The sequence below is a fragment of the Varanus komodoensis genome, unplaced genomic scaffold (assembly GCF_004798865.1).
Source record: "Varanus komodoensis strain SLA01 unplaced genomic scaffold, ASM479886v1 scaffold148, whole genome shotgun sequence".
Lineage (NCBI taxonomy): Eukaryota > Metazoa > Chordata > Lepidosauria > Squamata > Varanidae > Varanus > Varanus komodoensis.
The window spans coordinates 4,452-27,808 of record NW_025335431.1 but is presented as its reverse complement, the minus strand read 5'-3'; the positions used below and the strand labels follow the sequence as shown (position 1 = coordinate 27,808).

Sequence of the window (23,357 nt, the reverse complement as noted above, 5' to 3'; positions counted from 1 at the left end):
CACGATGGATCGGACACAACTTCATGACTAACAGCAACAACATTCATTGCAAAAGCAACGTATTCTTCCAGATACTTTTTCTTCCAGATTAATACCCAAGAAATTCCTCAGTACGAGGGCCTCGTGTGGCTGCTGCTGCATTTCCATTGGAACTGGGTCGGGCTCCTTGTTCAGACCGATGACCATGGCAAGCATTTCCTGCAAGCAATGACCCCCATGCTTCAGCAGAAGGACCTCCGAGTAGCCTTCACTGAAAGGTTCTCACTACGTGATCCTGCACACATTCATGGAATCCAAACGGGAAACATTCCTCATGTCTGGTTTGAAGCAGAAGTCATAATTTTCTTTGGGGACAGCACTGCAATAGCGCAATTGGCACTCCGATTAGTTGTTCATGAACAAAATACAGAGATCCCATTTTGGAAAGTTTGGATCCTGACCTCCCATTCGGAAGTTGAAGCAAGTGGAAAATCTGAGTTGATAATGTATTTAAAGACCCTTCATGGGGCTTTGCACTTCAGAGCCCACAAAATGGATATCGCAGCATTCAAAGCTTTCTTCCTGGATTTAGACCCAATGCATCCTCATGGAGATGTCTTTCTTCAAAGGTGGTGGGAATATGCATTCATGTGTAAGTTTCTGAGATCAGGAAAAACCCCACCAGAGTCAGATTCAATCTGTACAGGAAGAGAGATGCAGCAGGATCCAAGCAAGTTCCAGTTTGAATTGGGCATGTCCAGTCACAGCTACCGCATCTACAATGCCATCTATTCTGTGGCACATGTGCAACATGCTCTGTCCTCTTCTGGAATGAAATATTCACTAATGGGGGAAAGGACAAAGCTTCTTAACATTCAGCCATGGCAGGTAACCCCAGAATGCAGAGGTCACAAACTCAGCCAAGGAGCCCTGGAGCTTTCTTGGTCAATAGATCCTGCAGAGAAAGGTTAATGAGTGAGGAATCTTAATTTAGGAAAATCATGAAAAACATTCCTCATTGATTTATCTCCATGGATGCAATTTCTCAGAATGAACATTCAAAAGGAAGCAAAGCTTAGCACGGATTGGTAGTGCTCCTGGAATATGGATGGTTTCCAAATTGTACATATTGTGATTGGACGAAGCATTCAAGGTCCAGCCTCAGATGTGTAGTTCCATTTTAATATACTTCAGCAGAACTGGAATGTTTTCCAGCTTCCTTTTCATGGTATGAGGCATTGCTCGGAAGCTAACACCAGCCTACCTTGCCAAACAAGTCTGGTAGCTTACCTGAGCAGTTAGTACTGAAAAAGGCTGCATCTAATGAATACGTTTCACACAAGAATACGGAAGGGAAAAATGGCTTCTGAACTGTTTAGGAACCAGGTGCTTTGGAATACATTTCCACTTACTGTCTCTTGTTCGGAATATTTCTGCATTTCAGATACTGAATCCTCTGAAGAATGTCCGGTTTAACAACAGTGCTGGGGAGGAAGTCTCCTCCACTGAAAAGGAAAGGAGATATGAGATCTTGAACTGGAGCTGGTCTCCAAATGGAACTTTGGATGCTGTGAAGATTGGATGGGTTGATCATGGCTCTCCCCCAGACCAAGTCTTCTCCATCCATTCTGCAGCCATCTTGTGGGCCACAAAGGTGGGGCTGAAATGAATCATGTAAATAATAGAAGCAGAGACATGGCAAAGTTCCAATCTTTGTGAAAAGTTGCTGTGGTTCTCTGTGCTGTAGCTCTTCTTACATTGTTCTCTTCTGAATATGTTGAAGTCTTTCTTTCACTGTTAGGCAATGCCCCATGGCAGGTGCGTGGAGAGGTGCACTCCAGGGCACTGGAGGAGAGTTCCGGAAGGGGAGTCGATTTGCTGCTACAGATGTGAACATTGTGCAGCAGGGATGGTTTCCACCTCTACAGGTAGCTCAAACATAAGGGATCATGTATAAGTGCGGGAGATAATACAAGAAATGTATTGGAAGCCTCAGCAGTGGCTCAGAGGCAAAGAGAAGGATTCAGAGTTTTCAACATACTCCAGCCCAGTATGACAACTTTCTTAGATGGAAGAACTCAGTGGTTTCCTAGTTTGCAGAATGTTTGGCATTTGCAGAAGAATGCTTCCATGTAAATAATGATGATGATGAGGAAGAAGATGATGATGATGATGATGATGATGATGGTAATAGCAGCAGCCCAGTAGTTTATGATTGCTGTTACATAGAGATTCTTGTCCATCCTTGTACTAACTTATCTTTGTGAAGAACTTGTTTCCAACCTGGTTGAGTAGCCATGAGAGCTGAAGGTGTTTGACATCAATGCTCGTTAGGGTATCTGGTGGGTGCCTCTTGTTATTATTGTGTGATTTTACTGCAACCAGAACCAGATTGCCCCTTTTCCAGCTGTGGTCTATGAGCCTCAACACAGAAGGTTCTCAGAGATCAGTGCAGAATTTTAGCAGAAATTGTGCTTCAAGTGCGATCCTTATTTTGTGCACTCATTCAAGAAACAGTGTAGGGGACAGATAGTAGCACTTCTCCGTTCTCATGTTAGTTAAAGCGTTCATCACGAAATACTAACTATGAATCTTACTCAAGTTGGTGTGTAAGGGACATTTTTATTTTTTTTATAAATATGGCCATTCCCCCAGTACATAATTAAACTGTGCAAATTAAGCTAGGGAAAAGAGATTTCCACAAGTTCCATTGTGGGCAGGAGTTAACCTGGAAAAATACCTTCTGTCTCCTGGTTGAGTTACTGCAACAGATTTCCACATTTCAGATGCAGCTCACTGTGCTCCATGCGCACAGGATCAACATCCAAATAACTACCATGATCAGTGCACCCCCAAGAGCATCCACTTCCTTTCCCATGAAGAAACACTCGGTATCCTGATAGTTTCTCTGGTTCTTTTCCTCGGTCTTGGGACATCTGCTATGTTGGCAGCCTTCATTAAGAATCATGACACACCCATTGTCAAAGCCAACAACCAAGACCTCAGCTACATTCTCCTCATCTCTCTCCTACTCAGCTTCTTCTGCTCCTTCCTCTTCATCGGTCAACCAACTAAGGTCACCTGTCTGCTGCAACAAGCTGCTTTTGGCATCACTTTCTCTGTGGCAGTTTCTTGTGTGCTGGCAAAAACTGTCATGGTAGTTCTGGCGTTTATGGCCACCAAGCCAGGAAACACGACAAGAAAGCTCTTGGGGAGACCACTGACAACCTCCATTGTGCTGATATGTCCCCTCATCCAAGCTGTGATCTGTGCTGCCTGGTTGCTGACCTCTCCACCTTTTCCAAATCTGGACTTTCATTCTCTCCCTGGAGAGATTTTAGTGGAATGTAGCAATGGGTCCGTCACCATGTTTTACGCTGTCCTGGCCTACATGGGCTTCCTGGCTCTTCTCAGCTTCAGCGTGGCCTTCCTGGCCAGAAAACTTCCTGACAGCTTCAATGAAGCCAAGTTTATCACCTTCAGCATGCTGGTCTTCTGCAGCGTGTGGGTCTCCTTTGTGCCCACCTACCTGAGCACCAAGGGGAAGTATGCAGTGGCTGTGGAGGTCTTCTCTATCTTGGCCTCTGGGGCTGGTCTCCTGGCTTGCATCTTTCTCCCCAAATGCTACATCATTCTCCTGAGGCCCACTCTCAATAGCAGAGACCATCTCATACGAAAGAAGTAATTTAAATATTTTATGCTTTGGTGAAATTTTGTGTATTTGGCACCCGAATAAATCAATAACACAAAATTGTTCAAAACTTACATTACTTTGTGGAGAACATCTGTGTGGAGGAAACATTGTTTTAAACAAAGGACCCTTTAGGCACTCTCAACAAGGAGCTAGGGAAATTTTAAGTAAGGGAAGCCTTCTAAAAGCAATGCTATGGGCATGCATCATGCATGACACATGAGTTCCATCACAATCAGACTTCCCCACATGCTTCTCAATGGTTTGGTAGCCCATGAAATGTGCAGTTCACTACTCCACATGGACAGAGCCAAGTGTTTTCTGAAGTAGCTACCATTGTGATAAATGCACACTGTTTGCATCTTTGATATACTGGCTACGGACCTGTCTTCCAGCACCTGCTGGTGACCAAGCCAGTGGCCATATTGATAGGAATGCTGGGTATTCCTGTGCAAAGTAAATTGGAGGCAATAGGTTGTGGGAGGTCAATTGAGACCATTCTTATCTGGAACCAGAGGGATGACCGAGAACACTGAACACCAGGCATTCCTTGGTGTGAAAGAGGTGGGTCATCCAAAGCCCTCTGAAGTCAACATGCCCATGGAGTCCACATGATCCTCTCTTATACCTATGTGCTGGATGTGATTTAGGATGCTGCTCTAGCTTTCAACTGGAACATCAGTCTGGCTATGGAAAGGGGAGGCTCATGTTGCCTTGACTGCTCAGATGCGGATGTTGGATTTTGTGTTCCTCTTCAACAAGAACCTGGGCAGACCCTGCCAGCTAGACCCATATCCATTAATCTGAATGTGACCAAGGTGTTTGGCTGGTGACCAAGATTTAGCTGATGAGCAAGGTGTAGGCCTAACACATGGTAGGCAAGGCAATGGATGCCTGCCCATGTTCAATTGCAGTTTTCTTACAGCCCGGTATTTCCATTGCATAGCCACTATCTCGGTCAGACCACAGAGTCACCTGAGCTCCACAGTGCCAGGGAAGGGGCAGTGATGCAAGCCATGCAAAAGAAAACAAGCAGATTCCAGAGGACTTAAGGGGGTGACCATCGCAATAGCCAGGTCTGCCTCTGCAGGATCCTGTGATTTCTGTCCTTTTCTCAGGCCATGCCTTTTGGGAAGTTCTGCACTAGTCAAACTGTGTGCCACCTTTTCCATGTGAATGCCTTTCAGTCTGATCTAATGAATGCAGGTCCAAGGATAGACTGGATCTTGGCCCTTGGTGCTCCGTTTCACCCAGGTTAAAAGGCAGAAAGCCAAGTCCCACTGGTCCATGGAGAAATGAAGAGTGTCAAAAGGCTGTTCTCCTGTCTCCCTCCAAAGTTCAGAGGCCACTCAGCTCTCCAAAGCTGTGGTGATTTTGCTACCCGAGAATTATAAAAATGATAGAATTCCTTGAGGAATCCTCCTTGCAATTGTGTCCTGCATGTCAATAACGAAGATTGCCTGGAGAAGACTGGCTTAATATATTGATGCATTAGATGTCTTGCTACGAGCAGGCTCTGTGTCCAATGACCAGTAACTTTCCCATTTCTTACTGAGAAAGAGTTTCCCTCTTACGGACTGTAAAGTTGGGTCTGTTCAAGGTTCTGCTTTTCTCTTACCCACAAGGTAAGATCTTTGTCTGTCACTGATGCTTTTGCTGCTACTGGTCTGGATCCTGCCTGGGGTCACCCAGAGGTTGCTGAGAACATTCTACCTCTTGTCCAAGCCTAATGAAGAAGAAGGTTCTTACAGATGAGGAGACCTCCTTGTCGGTGGGAACTTCCCTCTTGGCAGTCATTCATATGAAGGGACAGAGGTCTTCCAGAACTTAGCACCATTGCAAACATCATCAATGCCTTTCTAAGTTTCCACAAGAAGAATTTGGGATGAATGGGTGCTTCTTTGATTTGCTTTCAGATTAGAAGTCTTCTTCTAAAGATATACATTAGAAAAGCTATTGACTTCCAACATTTTCTGATGTGACCAATGAAGCTTAGACACTTTCCTTTATGTGTTTCCTCCTGTAATGAGGATCTGAGAGTTGAAGGATGTTCTTCGGCTTCATTCTGGTGGGTTTTGTGCAAAGAACAGAGAAGAAAGTGACTGGCCCCTTGGTTTCATGTTGATCATCAGGTTCTCAATGGGTAACAGAACCTCTAATTGGTGACGACTCAGCTTTGGGCAGTTCCCTAGGTCAGCTCTTGGTCCTGCATAGGTAGTGTTTATACAGCTCACACAGGCAAGGGCCCTGGGTCTTCAGAGCTGCCCAACTTCCAGATCTTCCTTAATACAAGTCTCTTTCTTCCTCCTGAACTCAGAAGCCTTGAAGCTACTGTGAGGGCTAAGCAGATGAATAGCCTGTGTACCATGCAGGCACCAGTCTTTAAAACTGGGGTGGAGGGAGCCTGCCCCTTTCCTGCCATGGTCTGCTGAATATTTTCCTTGGGTCTACGGAATTGTCTGAGTTCAAAAGACACACATTGTCTCAGAGTGTGTCTGACTCCTCAGAGACCCCCACAGGCAATGTTTACAGTGTGATTGCACATGCAGAGGTGAAGGAGACCACTGCTGTGGAAACAAAAAGAGGTGGTAGGAATGGATTAGAGAGAAGAGAAGCCTCCATAGGAAATGGATACTGGCTCAAGTAGACAAAAGGATATACTGGGAGGTGGAGGCCCATTGCAGAAGCATTCTTTAAAGGGCTGTCTTGGCAGTTTACAGCAAGACAAGTTATGAGATAAAATAATATAATTCAAAATTTAAAAGAGCAAAAATACAAAATCCATACAATACAAAACTCATGGCAATTATGAATTCAAATACAGTATTTCCAGCAGAGCAATACAAAATCAAACAATGTTAATTAATGCAATAATATTCATAATGTTAAATAATGAAGTCCAACTAATGCCCCCCACTCACAGCCCCATACATGCCAGCATGGATTGGCTAAGAGAACACAGTCAACAGAACCCTGCCTCAACCTTTCCCCTACATCTCAACATAGCAGAAAAGGGCCCAGTCTGGTGTGTTGTGGCTCCCAGCAGGTTGCAACTGAGCCGTCTCTCTCTCCCTGACTGCCTCAGCAGCACTGGCACGCCTCCCATGAACACGATGCCAATGGAGGAAGAGGAAAGCAGAGTTCAGCTAGCCCCTGCACAGGCCTGTGGCAAGTGGGATGTGGAGATGGAAGTAGCCAAGCAGATGGTATTGCATTTTGCTTCAGTTATATGCCACTTGTGAACCGTTTGTACCCAGAAAGGCAGATCAAGAACAAGAAAATAGGTACAAAATAAATACAGTCTAAATGTCCTGAGTTTGGACACATTTCCATGAAATGCATCTGACTAGGCCTTGCATCTCTCTGTGTCAATCAGAATTTCTCTTTGAATCCTTCATGTAGATTTCTTTGGTGCAGCTGTGTCTGGCTAGAGGATGTTTTAACCCTGTTTCTCATTCACACCTTTTGCAACCACACCCAATGCCCAATGCGTCTCTCAACATTGCAGATCAACACTGAGGAACTACCAGCACATCCTGGCCTTGGTGTTCGCCATCACTGAGATCAACAAGAATCTGACGCTCCTGCCCAACTCCACACTCGGCTTCGGCATCTATGACAACAAGGACCTTGCCAGATACATGCATCTGAACAGCCTCTCTCTGCTTTCCACAAGGGGGCACAGGGTTCCCAGTTACAAATGTGACAGGCTGGAAAAGCTCATCTCCGTTATTGGGAGCACTGATGCCAAATCCTCAATGGAGATCTCATCCTTAATGGACATGTATAAGATCCCACAGGTAAGGGGGTCCTCCGGAGCATTCTAAGGGGACCATTAGGCAGAGTTCAGCACCATTAAGACTCACCAAGGAGCCTTGGTTTGCCCACTTGTCTTAGGATCTTCACAGAAAATGTATGGAGAGTGGGCAGTTATGTGTGTCGGTTCATTTCCTATTTTGTGTGTACTGATGCATTTCCAGAATGAATATTGGGTTTGTGACCAAAGTTTTCTCTCTGGGGCAGGAAGCTGGGGCAAGAAAACCCACACATATTGTCATCTTTCTTGGATGTAGGATGAAGTGCCCATTCACTCTGAAGGCTGGAAAGGTGACCTCCTTTAGAACTGTACATTGGAGGCTGATGACCACACTGGGGATCTTCTCGAAGTTGACTCTGTAGTGACATGCCCATTTTTAAATAGGACCGCTTCCTTCACAATAGCACTGCATGCATCTGAAGCTGGCTGTTATAGACACTGGAAATGTCTGTCCCGAAATGGGTGCTAGTCCTCAAAAAGCCACAAAATTCAACTGCAAAAGGCTAACTGGCAATTCTGTTCTCCAGATTGGTTACGGCTTGTTTGACTGTGTGGAGGTAGAAAAAAGGACCTTTCCTTCTTTCCACCAGATTGATCCTGAAGAAACAGCTCAGTATGTGGGCTTGGTCCATCTCCTGCTGCATTTCCATTAGAATTGGGATGCTTTGCTTGCTCCTGGAGATGAGAGTGGTGAAATCTTCATCCAGACAATGACTCGAATGCTCAAGCAAAAGGACATCTGGGTGGCCTTCATTCAAATGCTAAATCGATTGGGCATGAAAGAGTTTGCTGGATTACCTCATGCTATTCTTCATTCTTGGTTGAACCCCGAAGTAATTCTTGTGTTTGGAGGGAAGAGTATTATGACAGTTTTAATGGCCTTATTCTTTTTCCATGAAGCAATGACTAAGGCTTCAATTAGGAAAGTTTGGCTCATGACATCACATTGGGAAATGGCTGCAAAGGGAGAATTCTGGAAGTTCCTGAAATGTTTCCATGGTGCTTTGCAGTTCAGAGTCCACAGAAATGAGGTGCCAGTTTGCCAGCACTTCCTCCAGGCATTACAACCACGCCAGCCTCATGGAGATGTCTTCCTCAGGGTTTGGTGGACCTTGGCATTTCATTGTGAACTCCTGAGATCCAGTGAAGCTGCTCAAACAAGCAAAAGAGAGTGCACTGGGAAGGAGAAGCTGTAGGACATTCAGGATGCCTACTTTGATATGAGCATGAGCAGTCACATCTACGGAATCTGTAACGGTGTTTGCTCTGTGGCCCAGGTGCTGCACACTGTGCTTGGATCCAGAACGGGAATGAGAGGGGAAGGCAATAGACTTCAGAGTCTCGAACCACAGCAGGTAAATTTGCCCATCACATTTGGCCATCTTATGCAAGGTCCCTTGGTGGTTCCTCAGTGGTGGGATTTGGGAAGCAAAGGATGAGTCAGGGAAAAGGGTATTATCCAAGGACAGCACCATGAAGACATGTGCTGGGAATATGTTCCCTTAGAAGACCTTGGAAAGTATGTGAAATATAGTAAAGAATTTGCTTTTCTGCACCAGCAATTTATTCTGTTCTCTGTATATATGTGGTTAGCTGCCTTGAGTTTCACTGAGTCTACGACCTTCTTTCTTTCTCTACACATGCACACTTATACATATTGAATGAAGAAGCAGAGCAAACTAATTTTTCCACTTGCATACTTCCACTCTACAGCAGTGCCACCTGGAGTTTACGCAGTGGAAAGGCAGGAGAGGAAACACACTCTTGTAGAGATTTGTTGAACCCAGACTAGTGATAACCTCCAGCAACTCTCCTTATGAACATGCCTGGGCCCCAACCCTTTGGGAGGGGCTGTCTGCAGGCAAGCACACCTCCTCTCTGTATACTGCTCATGAAGTTGGATCTCTCGTCTCTGCTGACACATCTCCACAGGGTTGAGCCCAGGAGAGGGTCTCATCTGTATCTGATCATTCCTCAACCCTGGTGGTTGCTCCTACTGGTTGTACTTCTTTGCCATTGCAAGGAACTCCCTGGCCCAACAAAGCCCTGAGCCTTGAGATCATCACCTCTTCCTCCTGCCACTACATCTCAGAGCCTTGAGCTAACCCATGCTCCCCAATCTCACTGAAACATTCCTCATTTTCCAATCCTGAATCAGAATCTGGAGTGCAGCCAATAAGCCATGGAAATGCCTGTCAAGCCCTCCTGGGTGTATTGAGTGTATTGTGGCAAGAAGTCCAAAATGCCCAGGCTACTGGGGAAAACATATGGAGAAAAGGAGCACTCATTGATAATGTAGGTTAACTATTGCAAGAAGCAATGGGAGGGGAAAAGAAGTCAACTTGATGGGAATCAGTTTGTAAGAAGACCCAAGAAATCTCCCTTTTCACCTGCTTTCCGTCATTGCAGATTCTTCGCTTCTTGCAGAATGTCCAGTTCAACAACAGTGCAGGGGAGGAAGTCTGTTCCCAAGCAAATGGCGAGAGATATGCCATCCTGAACTGGATCTACTTCCCAAATTGATTGTTTTACCCTGCGAAGGTTGGAAGGGTGGATTCAAGGGCTCTGCCAGGCCAAGGCTTCAGCATTCAGTCCGATGTGATAGTGTGGGCTACACAGGCGGGGCTGAAATGATTGTTTCAGGAAAGCAATGGGGCAGCTGCAATGACCCCCAGTTGCACCCACCAGTCTCCCCCTTCCCGTACTGCAATCCCATTGTTGTAGGAGTGGCAGTGGGGAGGAAGGAGGAAGAGGAAAGAGGAGGATGAGGGGACAGAAGTGGCAGTACAAATAATCTATGCAAGCAAATGTGCTGGATCCAGACTATGCCAACTGCATCAGGGCCTGGAACCCTCAGTTGCGGCTGCCCAGCACTGCAGACAAAAGGGAAATGAGTGGACCAAAGGTATGACTTTCTAGTTTTCCTTCAGTGAGTTAGATTCCTGCTGTTGCCACTGTTTTCTTTTGGAGCAAATGTGGTCACATTTAAAGATGGCAGAGCCCCAGTTATTTCAACTCGTGTAATTGCACCATTTTGCTATCCCACAGTGCCACCTAGAGGTTATGTGGAGGAAAATCAGGGGAAGAGAAGACACATGTGCATGACTCAAATCGCAATTCTAGGACAAATTTTAAAAAGAAAGGTATTTAAATGGGTTCGCACTTGCATATGATGGAATGATGCAGAAGGTAATTAGGAGGTTTAAGACAATATAAATAATAATACAAGGATCATTCTTAACTAACAAGGACACGCACAAGACATGTTTAGCAATCTTTCATAACCTGAACTTTCTATGGATTTTGGCTAAAGCTTCCCTAAACAGGAGACCTCCAAATGTTTTGGACTAGAGCTCTGAGAACTCTTGCCCATTGGTCACATTGGCTTAGACTAATGGCAGCACAAGTAAAAACCATCTGGACAACTCAAGAAACTGTGGTTGATATGGGCTTAGCCAATCCGTCTGGGCAGCAAGAGTTGGAGAAGTCTGAGCAGAGCTGAACTGAGCTAAGTCATTTTGGCATAAAGAATTTTCCCAGTTTATCAAGATAGCACCTTCTCATGTCCAATGTTCCCACCTTGCCAATACTGGTGTAGCTAGTATTTTCCATCATTCAGCAAAATATAATATTGTTTGTACCACTATCGAAAAGCCACACTGGTGGAAATTGCGGACAGAAATCATCCTGAAATTGGAGACTGAGACTCCTGAATGAGCTGTTTATTGTTCTGGGTTATAAGAAAGAACAGAAGTACAGCCCAAAATTCAATGAGACAAACAAACCAGAGCATATTCCCAAATCATAACCAGGAGCGAAGAGCAAACCATCAATATCCATAGGAAATTACGTCATTGGAGGAGAAAATGAGCAAATGGTTGTGCCTGGAGGAAAATGTATGTCTGACTGTCAGTTCCTTTAAACTCACTCAGCTTTAGAATATCCCCCAAAAGGCCATATGTGGCTGAGAGGAATCCATAACCACTAGAGGAAGAGTGTATACTGCAGCATTGAACACCATTTCCTGAAAATGGGTGAGCATGATATTTGCATAACTATTCAGCTGAAGAATGTTATGGTGAATTGACTCTCATTGAAATCCATTTTCATTTGAGTGGGAAACAGCAAATATTTGAGCAGTGGAGAAATAAATGTTCATTTCCATAAATAAACCTTTACAGAAAGGTCCTTAGTGTGTAGCAAAATATACAACACATTACGGTTTGAATCACTTTATTGGCCTTCTAAATCTGACTCTTTGTCAGTGAACTGGATTAGCATGCAAAGCTAGACATTCTTTTTCCTTACAAGTTGCTCCCTTGTATTTAGATAGGGTCTCAGCAAAATAATATAGCATTTGGGAAGAAAGATGAAAGCCAGAAGGCCAGCCCCAGAGGCCAAGATGGAGAAGACCTCCACGGCCACCATGGCCTTCCCCTTGGTGCTCAGGTAGGAGGGCACAAAGGAGACCCACACACTGCAGAAGACCAGCATGCTGAAGGTGATGAACTTGGCTTCATTGAAGCTGTCAGGCAGCTTCCTGGCCAGGAAAGCCACACTGAAGCTGAGGACAGCCAGGAACCCCATGTAAGCCAGGACAGCATAAAACATGGTGACAGAGCCTTCATTACATTCCACGATGATCTCTCCAGGGAGAGAATGAAAGTCCAGATTTGAGAAAGGGGGAAAGGTTAGCAACCAGACAACACAGATCACAGCTTGGATGAGGGAACACGTCAGCACAATGGAGGTTGTCAGTGATCTCCCCAAGAGCTTTCTGGCCATATTTCCTGGCTTGGTGGCCATGAAGGCCAGAACTACCACAACAGTTTTGGCCAAAATGCACGAAACAGCTACAGAGAAGGTGATGCCAAAAGCAGCTTGTCGCACAAGGCAGGTGATCTGCCCTGGTCGGCCAATGAACAAAAAGGCACAGAGAAAGCAGAGCAACAAGGAAGCAAGGAGCATGTAGGTGAGGTCTCGGTTGTTGGCTTTGACAATTGGTGTGTCACGATGCTTGATGAGTGTTGCCAGCACTAGATCTGTGATCAGGGAGAGGAAGAGAGACAGACAAACTAAAATCAAGCCGAGTATCTCATGAGAGGAAAGGAAGTGGATCTTCTTGGGGATACACCAATCTTGGTTCCTGTGTGGTTGTTGATCTGGTGGGCATGGAGCACAATGGGATGCATCTGCAATCATCAGCAAATGTTCAAATGATTTTAAAGGTAATAAAAGCAGCCATCCTGTAATTTCTTTTACACCCCATTTTGTTTTCTGTGTCTTTCAGCAAAAGTACCACCTGGGTCACTGAAAGTCCAATATTTATTTGATTTTTGGTCTTCATATCACAGGACCCTGTACCAGCCTCACAGTCAGTATTTTGTCAGAAAGAAAATTCAGGGACTAGAAATGAACACCAGGAAGTGTACGATGGACAACATGATCTGTCACTGCAGTGGCTTGTGCAGTTGATGCTCTGGTGAGGAGACTCTAAAGGGTTCTAGAAATTTCTAAATGGCCAATGTGTTTGATACTGATGTAACATCGCTTGGCTGCTAGAAAGATGACTGAACACTTGCCCTGTTTGATTGGTGAAGACTAAACAGCCAAGTACGGAGACATGGTCGTGAAATAATTCTACACAGAGGGCTTAGGAAATGTACATATGAAAGAAAACTAGGCATATCCTTCACCTGCAAGCTCTAGTACAATACTACATGTGGGATTATAGTGTTATGATATTATATATTAAATTATGTATTGAATGATACATTATTGTGCTACAACGGTGATAGTGGAAAACAGTATTATATAAGCTTCGAAACAACTTTGTTCAGTAAATTGTGAGTATTTTGCAAGCCATCAAAGTGCAGCGATATGCAATTGAAATGGCATGTGTAAAGAAAATAGATGTTGGTGAACTTTTCTCCACACCTAGGATATGCCACTTCCCCCTTCCTGCTTCTCCAAGTACATTCGACACTTTATGGTTCCAAAACTCTCAACTACCTGTCCAGTTGGAAATGGTCCCTTCTGGGCAATGGTCACATCTGTAGCAGCAAACCGGCTTGCCCTCTGGAACTGTTCTCCGGTGCCCTGGAGAGCACCTCTCCACACACCTGGCAAAGGGCATCTTCTAAAGAGGAAAAGGCATACAAGTGAGGGCATTCAGTGACCACAACTGTACTGAATAGTTTCATCAGTGGAGTTCCTCTCTTCATGATTCATGATGATCACATATTTGACATCTTCTGGATTTCTGGAACCCTCAGGCTCATGTAGGAGACAAACATTGTAAAGTAAGAAATGCCTTTGTCCTGATGTCGTTCAAGGGTTGCCACATCCTTCAGATTCCTTTCCATCACATCCTGAAGAGACTTAACTAACTCTGTACTGAGAATGGATCAGGAGCTAAGTTTCCCCCTCCTCTCTTTCAGAACAAGAGACCGGTCTTAACAAAAGCTCTTTATTCTCCAAGGTACATCCAGTAAATGATAACCAGTGAATAAAGCATATCTCAGCATGCACAGAGAGGTTCATCAAACACAAACTAGAAACTACTTCCAAGAGCGTTCCTTTTAACTAACTCTGGACTCCACGTAGCTGAAATGGGGTGGGCCAGCCCTTCTCTCCCAGCACCACATCATAGGGTCAAGGATGATGCCAGGCTCCTCAGTCTCCTGCCCAATGTCCCCTCCCAGTCCTCACAGACTCTGCCTCTTCCTCAATAGCTGAAGGTGGGGGCCTTGAGATGAGCTCTTCTGCCTCTTGCATCTCAATTTCTTGTGGACAACTGGCTAAGCATGAACCAACAATGCGATGCAGCTGCCAAAAGAGCAAATGCTATTTTGGGATGCATTAACAGAAGTATCACTTACAAATCATGAGAAGCAGTAGTTCCTCTATACTCCTCGCTAGTCAGATCTCACCTGAAATACTGTGTCCAGTTCTGGGCACCAAGATTTATGAAAGATGCATATGAATTAGAAACGGTCCCGAGGAGGGCCACAAAAATGATCAGGGTTTGGAAACACTGCCCTATGAGGGGAGATTGAGGGAAATGGGCATGTTCAGCCTTGAGGACAGAAGCATGAGGGGAGACATGATATTCCTCTATAAGTACCTCAAAAGCTGCCACAAAGAGGAAGGACAAGATCTCTTCTTGCCCATGCCAGAATGTAGGTCACGAAATAAGGTGTGACAACCCAGATTTTGGCTGGATATCAGGAAAAGCTTCCTCACTGTCAGAGCAATATGACACTGGAACCAGCTGCCAGAGAGGTGGTGGGCTCTCCCACACAAGAGATATTCAAAAAGTAACTTGGACAGCCATCTGAGTGGGATGGTGTAACGTGTTGTCCTGCAACAGCAGGGGGTTGGACTCATTGGCTTTCATGCCCCATTCCAACTCTGCTATTCTACGATTCTATGATCTGGAGGCTCCTTTTCCCCAGCCTCATCTTCCCACCTGAAGAGCCTAGTTCATCTTGTTCTGGAAACACATGCCAGGAACAATTCTCCCTTTCCTCCCCACTTTCAAGCAACCAAGTCCTCCAATGGTATCTGAATTGGGCACCCTCTTTCTGCCACATAGCCTACAGTCAGGCAGCTTTGTGTCCTTTCTCCTGGCTGCCCACTCCTCTCCAGGGATCTTTTTTCAGAGCTATCTGGGAATGTTGGCAATACGTTCTGGGACATTTGCTTGCAAGCACGGTGCTTTGGTTCTGGGCAAGGAGCCCTTCCTGCCATCCGTAGGCCTGTGGCCCTTTCTAGGAAGCCAACTTCAGACCTAAAGGGACAGAAGAAAACATTATTTAGTGTTCCCATTCCATGCATTTTTATTCCCACCTTTGTAGCCCATGTGATTGCATTGGCCTGAATGGTGAAGTCCTGGCCTGGAGGAGCCATTAAATCCACTCCTCCAACTTTCACAGGATGAAAAGATCCATTAGGGGAGGTGATCCAGTTGAGGATGTCGTATCTCTTCCCATAATCAGTGAAAGAAACTTCATCTCCAGCACTGTTGTTAAAACGAATTTTCCTCAAAGCGGCCAGAATCTGAAAGGGAAAACAGACTTTGGAAGGGGGCTAAATGCTTTTCTTCTGGTACTTTGATTGCATGAAATAGCCAATAAAGGAACACATTGAAACTTTTGGATTTGAAATAAGATTGAAAGGTTGATGGTATAACAGAGCAAAGACTATAACTTGGTCTAATTTGATCCGGTTGGAATGCTAGACTAAAGAATGGACAAGACAAAAAGGCATGTGTAGGGAGTATACAAAATTTGAAGATATGATTATAGAAAAGGAAAATCAGGAGAATAGGCAGATGAAAGAGATAGTAAGTAAAAATTATAAGATATTATTAGAACAGGATCAAAACAATTCACCATGGAAAGGAATTGAGAACAATATAAGTTAGGGAGATTGGGAAACCAATCAAAGAGGATATTAATATTATTGATTATTAAAATACTGATAATGATGATGATGATAGGACAAAGAGGATATTAAAATGAACGTCAGTAAGAATAAAGGAAAATTTCTGCAAAGTTGAATGGAAGTAGATTTAACCCCATTGAATTTGAATTGTACAGCTAACAATTGCTCTTCTTTATGTGGTCATGAAGAAGGTATTTTCATCTGTGGTGGGAAGTTGAATATGTAATGAAAGTCAGGAAATAGTTTTTTAAAGACCGTAGAAAAAGGTTAAGTTTAAATATTGGCATATGTCCTGAGATTACATTACTTTCAAAGTCTGATAAAAACAATGGATTTGGAATAAAAAAGAATTTAAAAAAGATTTAATAATTAATTATAGCTATGAACAGGAAGACAAAATATGATTTCCAAGTTTCTGATCAGTACAGAGAAATCTGGAACATAGCTATTATTGACACATTAACATTTGATATTAAATGAGAAAAGGGCACATAGAAGACATTGTCTATGTTTTAAAGACAGGGAAAGGATCTGAGCCATTAAAAGAATCATTAAAAGAATCATCATTACAAAAGAATCATTAAGGAAATTTGAAATTCCTGAAGTATTTCTAGTTTAGTTTTATTTTGCTTTTTTCTTTTCTTTTACCTGTGACATATATCTTTAGTCTGGATGATGGAGAGCAGAGTGATGCAGAAATTATTTTTCCTGTATAGTAATAATTATGTTTGCATTTTAAATGTAATGGGTGTCTTTGTATTTTTAAATGAAATAATTTTAAACACCTACATGTTTGGGGCATGTAGTTTGGGCCAAGTTGCCTGATGCCTTCCCAGTCAATCTCCACTGTAGTAAATGCAGCATTTGTACCAGACATAGTCATACATATCTACTACATTTTGCTCATGTCTTCATCTTCCTGAACAAAAGTGATTGACATGAAAGGATATCCATGGAGATCAGCTTAGGATCTTCAGTATGGACAATTAGTCTTTTTCAGGGTTCACTCTCAGCTTCTAGTATTGGACCATTTATAAATCATGAACACGGCTTTGAAAAGGTGCAAGTATGATGAAGGATTTTACCTGCCATGGCTCAATATTCAGACGCCTCCAGCTTCCCCATCCCATTCCATGTTTGGACCCTGATCTCGCATGCAACATGTGTGCCAGTGAGTAAACAGCATTGTAGATGTTGTAGCTGTGGTGGTTCATGCTCATTTGAAAGTAGGTGGGTGGCAGATCTTCTAGGTTCTCTCTCCCAGTACAGAGTTTGTTTCCATACTGGAAGGGTTTGCCTGAGTTTGAAAATCTGCACGAGAAAGCCCGCTCCCACCAGTACTGGAGGAATACATCTCCTTGAGGTTGGAGTGGATCTAAACCCTGGAGAAAATGCTTGAACTCTGGAATGTCACCACTTTGGATTCTGAAGTGCAAAGCACCATGCATCATTTTTTTTAACTGTGCATCCATAGAAGATCCTACTCCAGATCCTATTGCAGCAGCTTCCCAAATAGATGTCATGACCCAAACATTCTTAAAACGGCACTTTGTCTTGTCTTCGTAATTCCACAACATTGCTGTTATTCGGCCCATAACACTCAGGTCTGCAAACACAATGATCACTTGTGGCTCAAACCAAGGAATGGGAACAGAGCCAGTTTCTGCTCGAAGCTGATTAATTGGCGTCATTGGGTCAAACTTTTCAGTGAAGGCCACACAGATGTCCTTCTGCCTGAGCATGGGTGCCAGAGTTTGGATGAAGGTTTCCCCCATGTCATCGTTGTGAGCAATCAGCCCGATCCAGTTCCAGTGGAAGTGCAGGAGCAGCTGGACCAAGCCCACATACTGATGCCTGTCACTGGGATCAATCCGGATGAAGGAAGGGAAGACATTTCCACCTCCTGGAACCATGTGGAACACGCCATAGCCAAGCTGGAGGAAAGAGTTTCCAGTCGGTAAGCTCCAGGAATCCTGTCCTTCTTTTAAAAGATTGCATTTGTATGTCATCAGCTATCATGGAACCACAACTTAAGAATTAAGATGGGCTTTTAAGGAATGAGAATGCTCATTTACAGTTAAATGCTGCAATGCCTTTAAGAAAGTTCCACAAGAAGTTGAGTGCAGCTATGGTGGGAGCCTGGACATAGTTTCTGAACATTGCAATGAATATGTTCTTATATCCATTTTCATGAAATGTGATGATTTGAGCTCTCCAATCCCAAATAGATAATTTTGTCAGACATAGCCTCCCCCCCTAGTGTGGGTATACATTAGGACACACAAAATGAAACATTTAGTAGGGCTTAATAGAAACACATGAAGTCCGGCCACACTCCAAAACTGAAAGCGCTCTCCCAAATATACATTGGTCCTTTACCTATGGCTTATGACTGGAGCATAGGCCATGTGTGTAAGGAAGAGCCCTTCTGCTTCAAATCAATAGTCCATCTATTCCAGGACTCTGATCACACAGTGGCCAACCAGCCATGGAAACTCCCAGGAGAGACATGAATGCAACAGCACCCATTGGGTGAAATCCTGCACTCAGTGGTATGTACAGGCATACTGCATCCAGCACAACTGCATGTGGTTAACAGAAAGAATAGCCATTGGAACACAAGACAAGCTCTGCTGGATCAGGCCAATGGTCTAGAGAGGCCAGCACTCCATTCACACAACAGCAAACCAGCTCTGCGCTGGATCCCTCAAGCAGGATGGTTAAAAGGATCCCATCTGTCCCAGTTCCTCAGCTATGGGTTCGTGCAGACTACTGCCTCTGGTGATGGAGGTGGCTCACAGCCAGCAAGGCTAGTCGCCACACTAGTCTCCTTCTCACGAAGGGTTCTCCAATTTGGTGGCCATCACTAATTCCTTTTCTTTGTCCTAACCCTCCAACTGTTCAGCTTCGTGGCATGGCCCCAACTTGGAGAGTTATGAGAGAGGGGGGAAACTCTCACCCCCTCTATTCGCACATAGATAATGCTTCCAAAAGCCTCTCATGCCTCATTTTTCCCTAAGCTAAACAGTCCCACCCTTGCATCCACTTCTCATAGAGTCATTGCCCTTGAATGCTCTCTACATATTTAACTCCAACAGATGATTGCTTGCTTAGGAAGACCTTCCTGCACTTACCAATGTTCATTGCTTGCAGCAAGGAAATGCCATGGTCTTGAATACATTGCTCCACCCTGTGACTTTAAGGTGTCAAAAGACTTCCTCTTAGTCCTCACAATACAACCACTTTTCTTACACAAAGGACCCATTGCTGAATTACATGAGAGATGAGGCAGCCACCTGAACTTCCTGTCTCCTAGCAAAGTCATCCAATGGCAGGTTAACCAAAGTTCAAAGATTCCCCACTCCTGTCACCCAGGATTGAGGCAACACACACACTGCAAGGGGGGAAAAAACCCTTTTTCAGAGATAGATCTGTCCATCCAAGTATTCAAGATCCCTGCAGAGCTGCACAGCTTTCCACAGAGGAATCCCCTTACCTGTGGCACCTTGTAGATGCCTAGTAAGGATGCAATCTCCCTTGAGGAATGGGAGTCAAGGCCCCCAATAACAGAGAACAGTCCAACTTTCCTGTCGCATTTATAATTTGGAACTATTCTCCCCCGAGTGCAAAGCAGAGCAAGGCTGTTCTGATGCATCTTTGCCACAATGTCCTTGTGCTGGCGGATGCGGAAGCCTAGTGTTGTGTTCGGAAGGAGAGTTGGATTCTTGTTAAGCTCAGTGATGGCGAACGCAAAGGCCAAGAAGTGCTGGTAGTTCTTAATTACTGACCTGAAAGGGCAAGAAGGACATCCAGAGGTGAGTGAGAACACCATCGCAATTGATGGGAAGTGGAGCGCTGCATTGAAGAATTTGTTTCTCTTCTTCCACAAAGCATGTGCAGGGGAGAAATTGAAGGTGTAGGAGTGCTCCTCAAAAGCAGGAGACACCCCCTGGCAGTGCCATCCCCTTGCTTGTAGAGCATGCTTTGGTAATAAGAAAGAAATGGAACTCTATTAAGTTATTGTGGAAAGAAGACTACAGGAATCACAGATGCACTGAGGAATAACACCTATCTCATCTGATTGCTCACATGTTCATTTACGACAGACACAGACTGCATCTTGGGTCAAAACACAATGTGAGCTATAAGAGACACAGACTATGGCATCACAGGTATGTGTGACTGACTGCATCCCGAGTCTTCCCGAAGAGAGCTACGGAGAGCATTTTCAGCACAAATAGATGGTGACCTTCCCCATGAGGCCTAGTTAATTAGAAAATGTTCAAAGCCTCTACACCTTCTGCTCCTACAAGGGACATTTTGTCACCGTCCCAGATGATTGACATGAAACCAAAGGATTGGCTGTCTCTACTCCTTGCACAAAGCCCCCCACAATGAATCTAGAGAACATGCACCAGTCTCTATCGTCATGCGTTATAGCTAAAAACTGCACCTTCTTTGCGGCTCTCCTACTGAATCTGGACCTAAAGTCAGCAGCTTCCCTGGCGCGTCGTCCTGGAAGACGCGCCCGAATATGAAAGCAAACCTGGTGAGCAGCTTTCCCAGACCCCTCTGGTGGAAACGTACAAAAGAACAGTGGCGATCCTCCCCGGAGTTGAATGCTGAAAGCCTTGTATCTCTGTATAATAGTAACTGCCAAGAGGCAAATTCCCACCGATAATGACGTCTCCCTGCCTGTAATACTCCTGTGATTCAAAACTGCTGCTCAAGGAGCACCTGGTCCTCAGCACCCTTTGGGTAGCCTGAGGCAGGATCCAAAGGACCAGCAGCAGGAGCAGTGGCCAGTGCATCATCAGCAGAGAAAGATATTCGCAGGCCCTAGCAGGGGAACAAGACCCTGGCCAGGAATAACCAGTGTCAGGTGACCAGAAACCATCCCAGCCCCATGGAGAACCTGAGGGCCTATTTCACTTAGCACAGGTTTTTGTGTTCCTGGCTCACTGGATGGAAATCCCAGGAGATCCCTCCAAATTTACTGTCATTCTGATAATTTCAGGCTAGAGAAAGCACCAGAGCCCTCAATCACTGGGCCTTTGCACCATGGGAGGAGAATAAGAGTGTGCATCACCCTTTGCTTCTCCCTGGTCCACTGGGACAGAACAGTTGTCAGTCGCTGCAAACAGTTACCAGCACTGGCCTAACTTGTTCTGATGTGAGCTGAGCTGCTACACATCATCCACTCTAAAGGTGGCCCACATTGCATTTTGAGTTCACATGGCCTGAAAAGTCATGGTAGCTCCTTGAGAAGGATGGTCTGCCATGGGTGCTGACCCCTGCTGTGGCTCTTCAGTATGACAGTTTGGGTTTTAGAAACCACCGTGAAAAACAATGGTCCGTTCTCCATTTTCCTTGCTTCACCATTTTTCTCTGGTCATTCGAACCTGGTATTGTGGTTTCCAAGGAGTCTCCTTGAAGATCCATGGATGGAGAAGATGCTGCTGGTGGTGCTGCAAAAGTTGATGATGGGAAATGTGCCAACAGTGGGAGGACTGCAAGAAGAGGGTAGAGACCAGCGTACCTTCCTCAGAAAACACTGCATCATCCAGCAGTCAATCCAGGCCAAAAAACACGGCACATTAAATTTCATCTGGTCCATTGGACAGGATGCCCAGGGACAAATTTCTGTCTCCTTTTTGGACTGTACTGGAAGGTTTCCCTGATGAATTTTAGATAAGGTGACCGCTGGCTGATGCAAACATATTTTTCTTCTGTACAATATCCCTCTTCATGCTAGACTCCATAACAACAAGAGCAGCTGATCTGAGCTATAATGTGATCAAAATAAAAGAGAACTTAATATTAAAAAAATGTATGAAGCTGGCTTTTCATGATTTGTGCCATATATCTAGAAATACTTTTTAGGTGTTTATCTTGTAATGACCATCAGCCACGCACAATAAGATGATGCTAAATATCAACTGGAATTCAAGAGCTACCTGAATACATTCAGAGAAAGAAAAAGGAACATTGGAAGATGCCTTCTACCAAGTCACACACTTTCTTACATTTGTTCTTGCACTTCTATTCATATTTTGTATATAATATTACTATTACATTTATTATGTACTTAGAAACATGGAAACAGAGAGAGTCAGAAGGGGCCTACCTGGCCATCTAGTCTGACCGCCAGCTCCAGCTGGCTACACTCATGGCATGCCTACCATATGCATGTCTACCCTATCCTTGAACACCCTCACTGATGGGGCTTCAACTGCCTCCCATGGAAGCACATTCCGTACCCTTGGGCTCCTAACTGTCAGAAAGTACTTCCTGGCATCTAAATTGGACCTTGGTTCCTTGAGCTTGGCTCCATTGGAGTGCATCCTGCCCTCTTCTGCAGGGGGGAACAGGTCTCTACTCACCTCTGTGTTTACATCCCCTCACGTACATGTATATCACCAACAGATTGCCTCTGAGTCTCCTTTTCTACAGGCTGAAAGGACCCAGTTTCTTCAGTCTTGCCTAATACGGCTTTCCCTGCAATCCGTTCACCATCCTTATGGCCCTACACTGCACTGATTCCAACCTGGCTATAATCTTCCCGTACTGTGGATACCAGAATTGATCTCAATACTCCCATTGCAGGTGCACCAGAGTGTCATAGAGTGGCAGTAATATCTCTCTCGATCTGGAAGCCATGCTTCTGGCTATGCAACCAAGGGTGGCAAATGCCCTGAGACCACCCTGTCACACTGCTGACGCATGAACCCTTTCACTTATTACACTTTGTTTGTTTGTTTATTACACCCTTGGTATGCATAGCCTATGAATGCCCAGATGCATGTCCCATGAGATAAACACTGGCATTGATCTGGTACTAGTCAAATTTATAGGAGTAATCAACCACCCTCAGCAAAGCAGGGGTTTGGATACCCTGCTGAGCCTCCCTGCAGTGGCTTAGCATGTCATACAGTGCAGCCACTGTAGCCCTTGGGTAGCCCTTGTTCTTCCTCCAGGTATCAGCTGGAAGGGGGAACAACCTTCCTATGTGTTCTGTCCAGGAAGTGCCAATACAGAGATGTGGGGTCAGATGTGATTTGGATCCTCCCCTGCCAAAAGAGGATCACTTTTCGTGGCTGACCATATGAGTCAGTGAACAGCAGTGTCTCTCTTTGCATTGCTTCACCCGATCACATTTTTTCTGTTTCTAGAAATGCCTCTGTCCCTCAGCTGTATGCAACCAAACCATTGAAAACAGTGCAGTTATGTAACTACTCCTAGAACCAGGCTCAGAAGCCAGTCGATCTGGCCATACCAGCCAAGTAGTCACACGGCTTCTGAGCCTCACAGTGGCACCTAGCAAGCCCAGCTATCAGGATGACCCTGATTTCTTGCCAGGATTCAGCGTCTTGGGCTTTCTCCTGCAATTTAGTAGACATGCACAATACAATGCAGAAGTTG

At 44.7% G+C, this 23,357-nt stretch overlaps 1 protein-coding gene across 1 annotated transcript; it reads right to left on the bottom strand.

Moving 5' to 3' along the window:
• Nucleotides 1-11,774: 11,774 nt before the first annotated feature.
• Nucleotides 11,775-19,723, bottom strand: LOC123020259 (vomeronasal type-2 receptor 26-like; the record flags this gene model as incomplete). Its single annotated transcript, XM_044423708.1, has 3 exons — nucleotides 11,775-12,633; nucleotides 17,484-17,869; nucleotides 19,432-19,723. Coding segments are annotated over 3 exons (1,537 nt in total), but the record flags the coding sequence as incomplete, so codon positions are not given.
• Nucleotides 19,724-23,357: the final 3,634 nt, after the last annotated feature.